The sequence below is a fragment of the Spermophilus citellus genome (genome assembly GCF_964194105.1).
Source record: "Spermophilus citellus genome assembly, chromosome: 4".
In the NCBI taxonomy this organism is placed as follows: domain Eukaryota; kingdom Metazoa; phylum Chordata; class Mammalia; order Rodentia; family Sciuridae; genus Spermophilus; species Spermophilus citellus.
This window is the reverse complement of record NC_138185.1, coordinates 198,058,048-198,073,618: the sequence shown is the minus strand read 5'-3', so window position 1 is coordinate 198,073,618 and position 15,571 is coordinate 198,058,048. Positions and strand designations below refer to the sequence as shown.

The 15,571-nt window shown below is 40.5% G+C and overlaps 1 protein-coding gene across 2 annotated transcripts in view; it reads left to right on the top strand.

Annotated features, from left to right (window-relative positions):
- Positions 1 to 499: 499 nt before the first annotated feature.
- Positions 500 to 15,571, top strand: part of ZFYVE1 (zinc finger FYVE-type containing 1) — a 58,643-nt gene continuing 43,571 nt past the window's right edge. Inside the window, exons 1-2 of one of the 2 annotated variants that reach the window (XM_081292689.1) lie at positions 500 to 744; positions 2,373 to 3,292. In XM_081292689.1, the coding sequence (XP_081148815.1) occupies positions 2,810 to 3,292 (483 nt within the window). In that variant the 5' untranslated portion in view covers positions 500 to 744; positions 2,373 to 2,809. Of the gene's footprint in view, positions 745 to 2,372; positions 3,293 to 15,571 lie in introns of those variants that run through there. The other variant, XM_081292690.1, reaches the window with a different exon arrangement.

The following is a 15,571-nucleotide window of genomic DNA, read 5'->3' as shown; positions in this document are numbered from 1 at the left end:
GGGTTTGGTGACCACCATTGTCGGGAAAACAAAACTCCCTCAAGACTACTTGAAATTATCTTAATTCTTCCTGTTTTTTCCAGTTTGTGCTGGATGAAATTGGCTAAGTGGAGACCGCTTGTTTTTACACATTTCAGAAGGAATGATTCGCAATTAAAGATTATTTGAAACTACATTATTTCCTTCGGTATTTCCCATTTACACTAAACATTATCACACCAGTTGATTAATTTGGCGCCATTCCTCCCCAGGCCGGAACCCTAAGCAACTCTGAAACCTGCGGAAACCACTGTCAATACAACGACTCCAGGTTCCGAAATGCTTGATGGCCTGCCTTCACCGCCCGCTTGTAAGAGCCGCGCTTGTGTCTGGGAGTTGTAGTCACCTGGAATCTGCACTTCCGGAGTATGGGGACAGAGGATGTATCCTGAGAACTACAACTCCCAGGAGGCGGTGCGTGCCCTCCTGCCCCACCTCCGGCGTCGGGCTCCGCCCCCCGCCGCTCCTCCCTCCGGGGCTGCGCGGCTCACGCCTTCCTGTTAGTCTGGGCTGGGAGAAGTTCACTCTGATCAGCTGATTCCAACTGACAACAGGAGAGGAGGAAGCCCGGGAGGCAACCTAGGAGGAGGGGGGGCGGAGATGGTGATGAGGATGGATCCACCGCTGCCCTGAGGAACAGCCGCCACCCCCACCGGCGTCCCACGGCCCCCAGACACCGCCTCGCCGTGGCCGAGCTTCTCCGTGGTGGGATCCCCGGGCCACCGCTGGCAGGGCGGGGAGGGCACGGCCCTGCACCGGGCAAGCGGTCGTCCTGGGGCTCCGGCTGCCCCCGGGAGGAAGGGGGGCCGGGTGCGGCTCGAGTGGGGGTTGGGTGGCATAAACAATGGATTCGGCTCCGGGCTGTGCCGGCGTGGGGGGGATTTTGGGGGGCCTTCTTTGTTCTTCGGCTCCGCTCCTACCCCTCGGGTTGTGGTAGTGTTGTCCGGGAGGAAGGAAGGGTGAGGAACCCCGGGTTGGGGAGAGGCGTGCAGGTGGGGGCCCGAATGGGCAGATTGTTTGCTTGGCCTGGCGGGGATGGGGTGTTTTTTGAAGGACGATTTTATGCTTTTTACATTTGTGACAAGTTTTGATTTTCGTTTCCGTTTTGGGAGCAGCCTGGGCAGGACTAGAGATTAGGGTGTAAATAAGGTTCCCTAGTCACTCCCTTTGCCTTCCTTGTTTATCTAAAAATAAGATTGATAGATTGATTACCATGGGAAAGGAGTGAATATCTGTAAGGAAGACTTCACACTAGGTTGGGGCTTTGGAATAGGGGTTAGGGCTAGGGGGGATTCGGAATGTAATTGTAGAAGTTACCAAAGCCTCTTTCCTGCCCCAGTTATCTTTTTTTTTTTTTTTTTTTTTTTTTGCCTTTTTTTTTTTTTTGAAGTTATTTTTAAGTTTTTGAATGACCAAGAGAAAAAATTGTTTTGACCCACTACTGGCCTGTCTTTGCCGAGGGCCATAGTGCAGGAATCCTACCTCTTGTTGCTCCCTCTTTCTTTTCTTTTCTTTTTTTTCCCCCAGTTTCAGAAAGAAGGGACAAAAGGAAGTTCAATAATTGTTATTGTTTTTGAACTTGAAATAGTGATTGTTATTTCTAAGCATCTGTCTATAGAGTTGAAACAGTACAGTTACAAGGATAACCAGATCTGCCCAGATCTTTGATGGGTCTAAAGTTTATTGTTACTATCTTTTTTTCTTTAGTTTTTTTACAGATCTCTTTCCCCACCTCCTAACTGTGAGGTGCAGATGGGGGTGCAGAGGACAGTTTGCTTAGTGATTTTGATTCTAAATGTAATAATTAAATGAACAGAGTGTATCAGTTTGGGGAATAGAACAGCAAAGTCTTTTAAATGCCCTGAGCCTAGAATTGATGTTTGTCTTTAAAAGGAGGAGCCTTACCTATGATTTTGGGAAGAAATTTTTTTTTTCATGACTATGCTTTTATTTAAACTACTTAGGCCGCAGTTATGACAGATAAATTGGATCAGTTTTTTTTTTTTTTTTTTAAGAGACAGGGAGAGAGAGAGAGAGAGAGAGAGAATTTTTAAAAAAAATATTCTTTAGTTTTTCGGCGGACACAACATCTTTGTTTGTATGTGATGCTGAGGATCGAACCCGGGCCGCACGCATGCCAGGCGAGCGCGCTACCGTTTGAGCCACATCCCTAGCCCGGGAAGAAATTTCTAGTATCAGAAAAAACCAGAATAAGTTTTACCAGCAAGAATGAGAGTTCTGTCTGTAATTTTTGCTTAGTATTTTTGTTTGTTTGTTTAAGGTGCACTTCTGTTTTTTAGATGAGTGAAATCCTTTTTCTTCCTCTATTGTAGGCATCTCCTGAAATATCGACTTGAGGTTGAATTATATTGAAAAGCTCCTGACCACTTAATTTCATTACAAAAACTTTGTGGCTGAGGCACAAGAGATGAGCCCATGTGTGTGAACCCATCACAACTCTGATTGCCATCAAAGACTCTGTCAAATTCATATGACTGCATCTTTGCCTGCACTTTATGAAGGATGAAATCTTCAAACCAAATCAATGTTGCTGCTGTTACAAGAATCTTGGAGGCAGAAAATTAAAAAAAATCAACCATTTGCAAGTGTGTGAAGAATTATAATAGGACAGGTTTTCTTTTTTTAAGTGAGGTGTTTAGAACCCTGTGGAAATTTTGTGCGGTCTTCAGACTCAAAGTCTTTGTTTTTGCTTCTTGGAAAAGCTCAGTGACTATTATATGGTGGGTGTGCTTCCTTACCAGTCTGAGTTATGAGTGCCCAGACTTCCCCAGCAGAGAAAGGCCTGAATCCTGAGCTGATGTGCCAGGAAAGTTATGCCTGTAGCGGGACTGATGAAGCTGTCTTTGAGTGTGACGAGTGCTGCAGTTTGCAGTGTCTCCGCTGTGAGGAGGAGCTCCATCGGCAGGAGCGCCTTCGAAACCATGAGCGGATAAGACTCAAAGCTGGCCATGTCCCTTACTGTGACCCCTGCAAAGGCCCCAATGGGCATTCTCCAGGTGTTAGGCAGAGGGCAGCCGTGAGGTGCCAGACCTGTAAAATCAACTTGTGTCTGGAGTGCCAGAAGAGGACTCATTGTGGGGGTAACAGGAGGAGACACCCTATTACTGTGTACCATGTTAGTAAGGTCCTGGAGTCCCTGGAGGGGGAAGAGATGGATGAGGAGACCAAGAGGAAGAAGATGACTGAGAAGGTTGTGAGTTTCCTCCTAGTAGATGAAAATGAAGAGATTCAGGTAAGCACTTGTGCATGGTGGGATTCACATGGCCTTGGAGCGGATAGAAGGTAGCTCTCTTTTTTGTTGTTGTTACTGGGGATTCAACCAAGAGGTGTTTTACCATTGAACTATACCCACAGTTCTTTTTGTTTTTATTTATTTATTTTAATTTTTTTTTTTTTTTTTTTTTGCATTGGGGATTGAACTCAGGGGCCCTGAGCCACATCTCCAGCCCTATTTTTTTTTTTTTAACATTTTTTTTTTTTTAGTTGTAGTTGGACACAATACCTTCATTTTATTTATTTATTTTTACATGGCACTGAGCTAGGCGAGTGCTCTACCGCTGAGCCATAACCCTAGCACCCCAAAACCCTATTTTGTATTTTATTTAGAGACAAGGTCTCATTGATTTGCTTAGTGCCTTGCCATTGCTGAGGCTGGCTTTGAACTAGTGATCCTCCTATTTTAGTCTCTTGAGGCACTGGGATTGCAGATGTGTGCCACTGTGTCTGGCTTGTTTTTTATTCTGAGACAAGGTCTTACTGAGATTTTTTTTTTTTTTTAATGTTTGTTCTTAAGTTTTAGGTGGACACAGTATCTTTATTTTACATTTATGTGGTGCTGAGGATCAAACTCAGTGCCTCCTGCATGCTAGGCAAACACTCTACCACTGAGCCACAACCCCAGCCCTCTTGCTGAGTTTTTCCTGAAATGCTGAGGACGTCCTTGAATTTGAGATTTACCTACCTTAGCCTACCAAGCCCAACAGGAGCTCACATTTTAATCATTAAAAGCCAACACCTCTGAGGGCTTAGAGTCAGATTTAGTTACCAACATCATGAGCTGGGGATAAGTTACTTGTTTGAGTTACTTAGTTTCTTCATCTATAAAATGGGAATAGTGCCTAGTCATTGGGCTTCTGTGAGGATGAAATGAGACTCTAAAGTGTGTTGCATTCTAAATGCTCAGTATATGCCAGCTGTTAGTATTATTATTAGGTAAGCACTTGGGCATGGTGGGATTCACATGGCCTTGGAGCAGATATGTTCTTAGAACTGTTTTAAAACAGCTTTCTGAAAGAGAATACTCGGCAAGTTGTGTGTAAATGTCTGTGATAAAGGACTGTGCATATCCAGGGAAAGAAATACTAACCGGGTCCATGGTAGCATTAAGTAATAAGATATGAACTTACTGCCTTGATGTAAAGGGAGAGGTCTTCAAAAAGTACCTTTTAGGGCTAGGGATGTAGCTCAGTGGGAGTCTTTACCTAGCATGCACAAGGCCCTGGGCTTGATTCTCCAGCACTATCCCCCCAAGCTCCCAGAAAGAGAAAAGTATCTTTTATAAGGACAGTATTCTCTCCACATAGACTCTTTTTGTTTTCATGTAGAGACTTCTCTCTTACTGTGGCAAAATATCGAGTCCGAGTAATTTATAATATTAAAGATTCTTTTTTTTTAATATTTTTTGTCAATGGACCTTTATTTTATTTATTTATATGTGGTGCTGAGGATTGAACCCAGGGCCTCACACATGCTAGGCAAGCGATCTACCACTGAGCCACACTCCCAGCCCCCGATTAAAGATTCTTTTAGCTCAGAGTTCTGAGGCTGGGAAGTTCAAGAGCCATGACACTGGCATCAGGTGAGGCCTTCTTGCTGCATCATAACATGGCAGAGGGCATTACAGGATGAGACAGCAAGCATGCTACTGCTCATGGCCCATTAGAGGACCTTAGCTTGATGACTTTGTCTAACCCCAGTTACTTCTCAAAGGCTCCACTTCTAAATACCATGGACATATGAATCTGGAAATTAACTTTCAACTTAAATTTTGGAGGGGACATTTTAATCATAGTAACTTCTGAAGCCAGTGTGGGCATCTAGAATAACTAGAGGATATTTGATTTTAGTTGGGGGGAAGGGTAACACGCCATGGGTGAAGCTAGGAGATGGTAATGTCTGACCAGGGAAGAGGTAAGGTGATGTCTACACATTCAAGTGGGCTTTCAAGGGAAGACTGCTTGAATTCACATACTAGTTTACCATTCACTGGCTGTATAACCATGGGCAAGTTATTTAAGTTCAACAACTCAGTAGTTTCATGTCAACTTTTATAGGATTACTGACAGGATTCCAAGAGATTAGGAATGGAAAGGACTTATTACAGGGACTGGCACACAGTGTCCAATACCAGTTTATTGTCAGTATCCTTGGGGATACAATGGACTTGTGGTCCATTGACTCAGTACTTGTATGATTATGATGATTCCAGTCTTCGGATGGGAGGATTACATGTGTAAGTTACCATTTACCACTTACCCACTAAATATATTTCATCTCTACTTTTATCCTTCTTGGATAAGCTGATGGAAGCCTGTACTTTCATTGTCAGCTAAACACTTTGCTAACACAGACTTTTCTTTATTGGTTTGAGAAGAACTAATTGAGTTATGGAAGTGTGACCCAGATCCCATTCAGCCTCCCTTGTCAGCAATAATGTCTTCATTATGGATTATGCTCTAATTGAGCGACATTGTGGACTAAATATTTTATAAATGGAGCACTTGGATTTGGATGATTCTTATTGGTTTTGCTATCAATTCTCTTTAATGTCCATCTTTGGAAAGTCACAGTTTGTATTGTTGGCACTTTCCTAAAGGGAGAGGAAGATTTGGGGTGAACCAGTAATCCTCATGAATTTTGGGTTGGCACTTTTTAAAAAGAATGTATTTTTGAGGAAGAAAGATGTGTATTATTATTTTTTAACAGTGATTTATGTTCCTTAGAGGATTAGGAAAGTGTAAAGAAATGTAAAGAGGAATCCAACTATCTGAAGATGAATTTGTCCTTCATCTTTGTGTGTGTGTGTGTGTATGTGTGTGTTATTGTGTCATGTATATAATGGGTCTGTTGGTAAAAAGACTTCTGCTTTTTCTCTCTCCATAAATATTGACCAGTTTCCAGGAAATAATAATTTATTAATTGCAAGCAATACTGGTTGGAACTAATGGATTAGACGCAGAATTTGTTCATTTTAGGTGAACATTCATTCTCCAGAGTCCTAAGTAGAAAAATCTTAAGGAGAAAATATCTGGTTCAGTTTTCTGATAGGTGACTGTCCAACACAATGAGAAAGGTCATTGTTTGATACAAGTCTAGATAATAAATTCCTGGAGAATAAGAGAATTTTTTTTTCTCTGTACAGTGTACAATGGTAAGCACATCATCAGAGCATAAATTCTTGTTGGTTAGTATATGATGTCATATCTCAACTGAAGTTTTTCAAAATGGGTACCACACATATAACTAGTAAAAGACCAAAATAGTATAACAGAACATATAATGAAAAGATTGCCTTCCTACTTTGTACACTTGTTTTTTTAAAAAGAGCAATCACTGTTAATAGTTAACTGCATGCCCATATAGATTTTTTCATGTATAATTATAAATATATTTAGTTTTCCTTTTTAAGCAAAAATGAAACTTAATGTGTGTGCTGTTCTGTACTCCCCAACACCCCACCTTGCACTTGCGTGCTCTGATGTTGGAGATGGAACCCAGGGGTGCTCTACCCTGGACTACATCCCAACCCTATTTATTTATTTATTTTAGACTGGTTCTCACTAAATTGCCCAGGCTGGCCTTGAACTCCTGCCTCAGCTTCATGGATAGCTGGGATTATAGGCGTGTGTTACTATGCTTGGCTGTTCTTGTCTTTTTTCCATTAAAGGATATCTTGTGGGACTTTTCATACCAGAACATTGAGGTCTGTCTCATTATTTAAAGAATGCCTAGTATTTATTTGAATTGCCTTTCTGTAATATAGTCTATTAACCCAGTATGTCCCATCATCTTATATAGAATTGAAAACTTGGGGGCTGGGGTTGTGGCTTAGTGATGGAGCGCTCGCCTGGCATGTGTGAGGCCCTGGGTTCGATCCTCAGTTCCACATAAAAATAAGTAAATAAATAGAATTGAAAACTTGGGACTGAATGTGTGTATTACTGGATATTTTATTTATTACAAACAAGGATGTGATGAATATCCTGTATCTGTATTTAGAAATAGAATCTTTTGTTGAATGATATGTGAAATTTAAATATTAGATATTTCCGAGTTTATGAACCTCCCTGCCCCTTAGTCCTGGTGATTGAAACGAGGGGTGCTCTACCACTAAGCTACATCCCAAAACTCTTTTTTAATTTTGAGAAAGGGTCTTGCTAAGTTTCCAAAGCTGGCCTTGAACTTGTCATTCTCCTGCTTCAGCTTCCCAAGTAGCTGGATTATAGTTGTGCACTACCATGCTTAGTTTGAAATTTTCTTAATCTGGAGTACTACTATGATTATCCCCTCATTTCTGGTCTTTTCTCATATAATAGCTAAAATTACTTTGCTGTTTGGAACTATTCTTTGTACTTGTATGAGATCATTTAATCCTAATGATAACTGTTTTTATTTTATTTATTATTTTCATATTGTTTTTGTAACAAGTCATCACAAATCTAGTGCATTAAAACTGCACAAATTTATTCTAGTTCTGGAGGTCAGAAATCCTAAAACAGATTGGTAGAGTTATATTTCTTCTAGAAGTTGCAGGGCAGAATCTATCCCCTTGTCTTTTCTAGCTTCAAGAGTCTGCTTGTATTCCTTGGTTCGTGGCCCTGTCATCCCATTTCAAAGCCAGCAGTATAACATTTCTTTTAATCCCTCTCTATGCCTCTCTGTTTCCATTGTTACATTTCCTCTCCTGGCTGCTGCTTATAGAGATCCTTGTGATGACATTACACCCACAAAGATGATCTACCATAATCTCCTGATCTCAAGGTCCTTAACTCAATCACATCTCAAAGTTCCCTTTGCCACATAAAGTGACATATTTACAGATTCCAAGGATTAGGATGTGAATAGCACTGGGGAGAAGCCAGTGTTCAGTCTACCACACCCTAGGAAGTAGATTGTGTTTCAGAGATGAGGACATTGAAGCACAGAGTCAAGTAACTTGCCAAGATCAAGTTACAGTAAGTGGCAAAGGATTCGAACACAGGCATCCTGGCTTTAAACAACAACAAAAAAATTATAGTTGTAGATGGACAGAATGCCTTTTTTTTATTTGTTTATTTTTATGTGGTACTGAGGATTGAACCCAGTACCTCACACAAGCTGGGCAAGGGCTCTGCCACTGAGCCTCAGCCCCAGCCCTAAAATCCTAGCTTTTAACTATTATACTTCTGCTGTCTTTGACTGAATCATACAAACTTTCCAATTAAACTTTATTATTATGGTCATCAGTACCAGTTTACCAATTCCTCATTGTGGTTGTGAGGATCAAAGGAAACATAATTCTACATATAGGTAAGAGACAATGTTATATACATTGGAGTATCCCTTCCTCTTAGCACTGAGGACTCAGAATTAGGCCCTGTTTCTTCTTTTGTTTTTTCCTTTTTTGTTTCTGGCCATTTATGGGTTTTGATAATTTTCAGTTTAATTCATAGGGATCATTTTAGCACTTTGTAGGCTGCTACTGTCATGTGGTTTCCTCAAATTCTGTGCCCTAGAGTTTCCTAACATTTGTTGCTTGTAATTCAAGAATTACTCAGCTTCTTTTGGAAAATCTAAAAATATTAATTTTTTTTCCAGAAGGGAAAATGTTATTCTTATCATTTGAGTGTGTGCTTCAGTGGTAAATTTGAGGAGAGACTGACTTTGGATGTCAGAAGTCAGAAGTCACTTATCATTCTTAAATTGACACAATTGGCCTACTAGCCAAAGACATTGATTCATTCATTACATTTTTTATGTTATATGCCAGGCACTTACTAGGTTCCAGGAACATAAGATTAATAGTCAAGGCCCATGCCTTCATATAGTTTACCTTTTATGTGGTGAAAGCAGATTTCACACATATAAACACATAAAAAGTGCAGAGTGTGTAGTTTAGTGGTAGAGTCACATAACCACAATCCCCAGTACCACTACCACCACCATCACCACCACCACCACCACCACCACAACAACAAAAACATGTTCAAATGTAGTAAGTATTATTAAGAAAGAGTTAGTTGGAAGCCTTTTTTGACGGATGGTCAGATAAGGTGTTATTGTAGAGGTGATTTTTAAGCAGAGACCTGTTACTAATTTGGGAAGTCCAGGTGGAAGGGACTGGGGAAAAAATTGAAGGTGATAGCATGCTTGAGGTGTAGAAAGAATGCCATTGTGGCTGGAGTGAGCTGGCAGAGAGTGATAAGGAAAGAGGTGTAGAGGTAATCAGGTGGCAGATACAGGAGGCCTTGCAGGCCATGGAAAGAAGTGTGAATTTAATTTTAAGGGTGATAAGAGGCCTGAGACTGAGTTATACAAAGAAGTCATCTAACCTGGTAGAAGTTTTTAAGAGCTGGCTCAGTTTAGTGTGTAGACTAGATTGTAGTGATTGTAGAGAGATGAGGGAAAGCAGAGAGACCACATAGGAACCTGTTATAGAAGGTGAAATGGATTTGGAGTTAGATGGGGAAGATAGAGAGTAATGAATCTGGGACAAAGTATGGAAGTGAAAAACAGAAATGCTGATACATTGGGAGGAGGAGTGAGGGAGTAAGAGAATTCAGTAGTGGATCCTAGGCATTTGGCTTTTGCAAATGCCACCCACTTAATACTCCAGATTTTATTGACTTAAATTGATAAAATGAAGTACCTGATTTATACAATAGAGAGCTAAATTAATCTCATTTGGTGTTATCTAAAATAATGGTTCTCAACCAGGAGTGATTTTGCCTTTGGCAATGTTTGGAGACATTTTTGTGTCACAACAGGGGTTAGGAGTTATATGCCACTGGCTAGTGGGTAGATATCAGGATGTTGCTAAATATCTTACATAGAGCATAGGCTAGCCCCTCACAAAAAGAATTATCTGTTATAAAATGTCAGTGGTGCTGAGATTGAGAAACTGATATAACAGATGAAGATTCAATCTAATAGGTGATCTGGATCATAATGAAGTGGAAAATATATCAGAGATAGCCAAGTGCAGTGGTTCATGCCTGTGATCCCAGTGGCTAAGGAAGCTGGAGCGGGAGGATTGCAAGTTTGAGGCTAGCCTCAGCAGTTTAGCAAGGCCCTAAGCAACTTAACAAGACCCTGTCTCAAAAGAAAAAATAAAAAGGGCTGGGGTTATGGCCCAGTGATTAAGTGCCCCTAGGTTCAATCCCCAGTATCTAAAAATAAAAAATTTAAGGAGATGTATATGATAAAAAACATGTATGTATATATGTATATGTGTGAGTATATTTATATATGTGATGATATATATGCGTATCAGGGACAAAATATTTAACCAAACACCAGCTTTCCTTCATTGGGTTCTGTTTACTCCTCAGAAATAATCTGGTGAAATCAATGTTCCTATTTGGCATATTTTGTTACCTCTGTAGTTGAAATGATTAGTCTTTCTGGATTGTATTCATTGATTTTTCTAGGCCTCAGTGGAACAGTAGGAGGAAAACCAAAGGACTTAAAGATTTAGAGCCTGTAATAAATAAATAATCCACACTGACAAGTCTTCTGTAATCCCCTGGAGCCAGAGGGAACACCCTTAGCTAATAACTTGAAGGATAGAAGAATAAAGTTTCTAGCAATTAGGGTTCTTAGTGGAGGAAGAGGATGGTATTTTCCTATCTGTTGGGTCTCAAGGAAGTCAGACATCTTGTTTTGTCAGAATATTTACCAGTCAAGAGGAATAAAGGTGAAACACTAAATGGGGTTTTCCTCCTTTATTCTGGTATATATAAAAAAAAATCCCACACAGGTTTTTCCTTTTTTTTTTTTTTTTTTTTAAATACCACCCTTTTCTCCTCTTGGTCTCTTCTATAGACTTCCCATGACTGTCCTATTTGTAAGAGAGCAGAGCAGAGAAACTACACCTCTTTTGTCTTGGGAGACTGGGACAGCAATTGGGCCCAGGGGCTTTTTGTGGCAAAAAGTCTTCTGCAGTTAAGCCCTCATGCTGACCACGCAGGCTCATGAGGAAACCCAGTAGTGACTCAGGAGAGGCTGACCAAGTGTCCACCTGGGCCAGGCCCTCCTGGACTCAGAAGTATTCTTATGTTCTCTTTGAAATGGGAGTCCAAGATGAGAGTCTTCTCTCCTCCCTTCAGCCAAGTCATTGGTCATCTTATTGAGACCGTTCCTTTAAGAAGACCCATCACGTTGCTTGGCTGCTTCACTTGTTTACAGTCCCAGAATAGTGCTGCTCAAAATACTGGGACTTTTTTTTTTTTTTTAATTGGCTAAAAGAGACATTATTCTAGTGGGATTCAGAAATGGAAAATAGCAGAGTGTGTTTTCTTACTGTATGGGTATTCTCTACCACAAACTGACTGTGCTGGTCTGCCACAGTTCTGTGCCACATCTGTCTTAGTCTCATGTGCTGTTGGCCTCTTTGGTCCTGTCCTCCCTCTGGTTTCTGGTCCAGGGTAGCTTCTTGGGGCTTGTTCTATCCCAGCCGTCTGTTTCAGTGAGGCTGGCAGAAACCCCACAGGACTCCATCTTGGTCAACAGATTATGAACCAGAGGAATCATAATTTTCTCCAATATTGAATTTTCCCATTTTTCATTTCAAATGGCCAGACTGTTACAGTGTAAGGACTAATTTTGGTGCAGTGGCTGGTTACTTCTTTGGCAAATTCTGCTTAGAACCATGAATACATTTACCATGGGTTTCTTAGGTGCCATGTTTAAAAAAAAAAGTAACGAAAATTGTAGATCTGCTTTAGTCAAAATAATAAGCAATAGTTGGATGAGTAGCAGAGTGTTCCTCCCCCACTCTCGCCTTTCACTCAAAACTCAAGTAAAAGCCCCCTTTGTTTAGTGATGGTGATAGAGGGGAGGCATTAAATGGGATTACTGGGAAACACAGGGTTGAGGATGACTCAGACAAACAGAAAGATGAAAGAGCTCCTATTATGTGCCCTCAGTTTCTGCTTAGCATCTTGTGAGCTTTCTGAGCCTTGGGCTCATTCAGTTATCACAGATTCCTGTCATTTAACCTGGGTGACTATTTTGTTTAGTACCAGGATGTTTAAAATTTGACCTATATAAGCCATTGAAACCACTGTGAGTCAGCTTTTTAGGGAACTTGTCTTTAACTATTTTAAATTACCTCCAGTTTATGTGCTTCTCTTTTTTTCTTTATCTGTAGTTCCTTAAAGTGATTGATTTTTTTTTATTAATTGGGCAACTATTTATCTTTTCAAGCTTAGATTAATATAGGTAGATTTCATATTAAGTTGGTTAAAAAATTATTTTTAATTGTAGATGGACACAATACCTTTATTGTTTCTGTCTGAAGTTAGAACTGCTAAATGTGTTGATCCCTCCCCCACACCCCCACCCCAATCAGGGATTTCAGAGGTGCTCTACCACTGAGCTATATCCTCAGTCTTTTTAATTTTTGAAACAGGGTCTCACCAAGTTGCTAAGGCTGGCCTTGAATTTCTTTCTTTTTTTTTTTAAGTTTATTTTTTAGTTGTAGGTGGACACAGTACCTTCATTTTATTTTTATGTGGTGCTGAGGATTGAACCCAGTGCCTCATGCATGCTAGGCAAGCGATCTACCTCTGACCCACAACCCTAGCCCATGGCCTTGAATTTCTGATCTTCCTGCCTTAACCTCCTGAGTAGTTCGGATTATAGGTGTGCACCATTGCCTCTGGCATATTGGGCACATTTGATTGGTGATGGGAAATCAGAGGAAAACTAGTAGAGAGATCATGAAAAAGGGAAGGAAAACAAGGATATAAAAATTCTAGGCATGAAGAATTAAAAGGTCTTATGGGAAGAGACATATAGGGGACTTTTGGAGGCAGGAAAGGGTGGTTGCTCTCTTGGAGGATGTTTTTGTTCATCGTGTCCCGCTTTTCAAGGCTTTTGCCCAGCAATTAAGAGACTCTATTTGACTGGTTTATGTGGTCAGCCTGGTGGTGGCTGGGATTCTTGGGCAGAGATATGTTCCAGCCATATATAAGCCCCTGACCTCTGTTTTGACTTTGCTGTAGGATAATTTGGCTTTCTGATAGCTCCTGAAATTGTTACCAAAAGCTGGGTCCTTGTCCCCAGTGTTAATCCAATAATGAGGATTTTGAGAAAAAGTAAAAAGTTTTATTGCTTTGCTAGCAATGAGGAAACACAGGGGACTCCTGTTCTAGAGGCTGTGATTCTCCCCATCAACATTAACAGGGAACTTTTAAAGAAGTGATTCAAAGGCTGTATTCCATGTGTTCTCTGGCGTTGTGATTCACTTGCTAATTTGGGAGATAGTCATTTCTGAGATCTTCTGGTACCTTCCCAAAGTCTAGATTACTTGTTCCTATGGCAGGTATGTACAAGGATAGATAAATTTACCTAAAATGGGGAAGAAAGGTAATCCTGTTTCCCCTGAGATTAGGGAGGGGTAGAGATTAGGGAGGAGCAGGGAGAGAGGAAGAGAAAGAAACATATCCATTTAAAAAATAAGTTGCAGTGGCAGAGAAGCAGGGGATAAAGTAGACCACTGTTACAAAATTATTTCTTCCCTTCCCGATCTTGAGAAGATTATTACTGTCTTTGAGAGAGCTTGATTCTACATTGTAGAATCCTTAAAAAGAATGACAGGGTCATATCCTGGCACAGACACACCATTTTTTTTTTTTTAAAGAGAGAGTGATAGAGGGAGAGAGAGAGAGAGAGAGAGAGAGAGAGAATTTTTAATATTTATTCTTTAGTTTTTGGCGGACACAACATCTTTGTTGGTATGTGGTGCTGAGGATTGAACCCGGGCCACATGCACGCCAGGCGAGCGCACTACCGCTTGAGCCACATCCCCAGCCCGTATATTTTTTTTTTTAATTAAAAATTTTTTGGTAGTTGTAGATGGACAGAATGAATGCCTTTATTTGTTTATTTTTATATGTTGCTAAGGATGGAACCCAGTGCCTCACACATGCTAGGCAAGTGCTCTGCCACTGAGCTACAGCCCCGAAATCTCTTATAAGCTTTTCTTTCAAGGAGCTCAATTCATCTTACATGTATCATTCAATAATAGCCATGAGCATTTATAGAATTATCAATTGCCTGCTGTAATAATTGGGGTAATCTCTCTGAAAAAGTTATGAAAATAGCCTTTTTTTTCCTTTTCTCCTCTCAATGATGGGAATAGAACCCAGGGCCTCATACATTCTATGCAAGTGCTCTATTACTAAGCTATACCCTTCCAGCCCTTAAAAAATATTTTAAAATGAAAACTCATCAAGATGAAGCCAGTCTAGGGAGGGATGGTAGAGGCCATCATTCCCTGGAAAACCCAGCTATCTTGTTTGTCTCTGAGTAGAGATTATTTGAGGATACCACCCCCCCCCCCCCCCTTCCATAGCCTTTCAGGTCCTGGTGACTGTGGGTTTAATTTGTAGTTGATAGGTCCCTTGTTTTTCTCCCATGTCTCAATAAATTCTGTTACTCAGATCTGGCTTATTTGACAGACAACCTTCCTCCTTTCCTCCTTTCCTTTTTCTCCTCCCCTCCCATATCTTCCCCTTGCTCTTACCCCAACACCTCTGTCACGAATTAAGAAACTATATCTGCCAATTTCAGGGGAAAACATTTCTATAGCTAAATATGAATGATTTTAAGCTAAGGTACTATTTTTCATTGTGACATATCTTTTTCTCCCATTACCATACAAAATTGAATTTGTAACACTTTTTAAAAGGACTGCCTTAAACATTTTGGCTTTAAATTGCTTTTTTCCTTGACCACCATATTTAAAAGAACAATTCTTATCCCCACCTTGTACTTCTAGTGGTTTTTTTTTTTGGAATCCAGGATTGAACTCAGGGGCACTTGACCACTGAGCCACATCCCCAGTCTATTTTATATTTTATTTAGAGGCAGTGTCTTACTGAATTGCTTAGTGCCTCACTTTTGCTGAGCTGGCTTTGAACTCACAATCCTCTTGCCTCAGCCTCCAGAGCCACTGGGATAACAGATGTGTACCACCATGCCCAGCTGTACTTCATATCATGTCATATCATGTCACCATTTGGCATAACATGCATTTTTAAGGATAACTTTTGAGGTATAATTTATCCATGATATAATGCACACATTTTAAGTATACAGTTTTTTTAATGAATTTTCACAACTAAATACACCTGTAACCACCATACTCAAGATATGGAACATTTCTACCACATAAAAGGTTCCCTTGGGCCTCTAGGAAATCATTCCCCAGCAATCACTGATTTGCTTGCTATCACTATAGATTAGA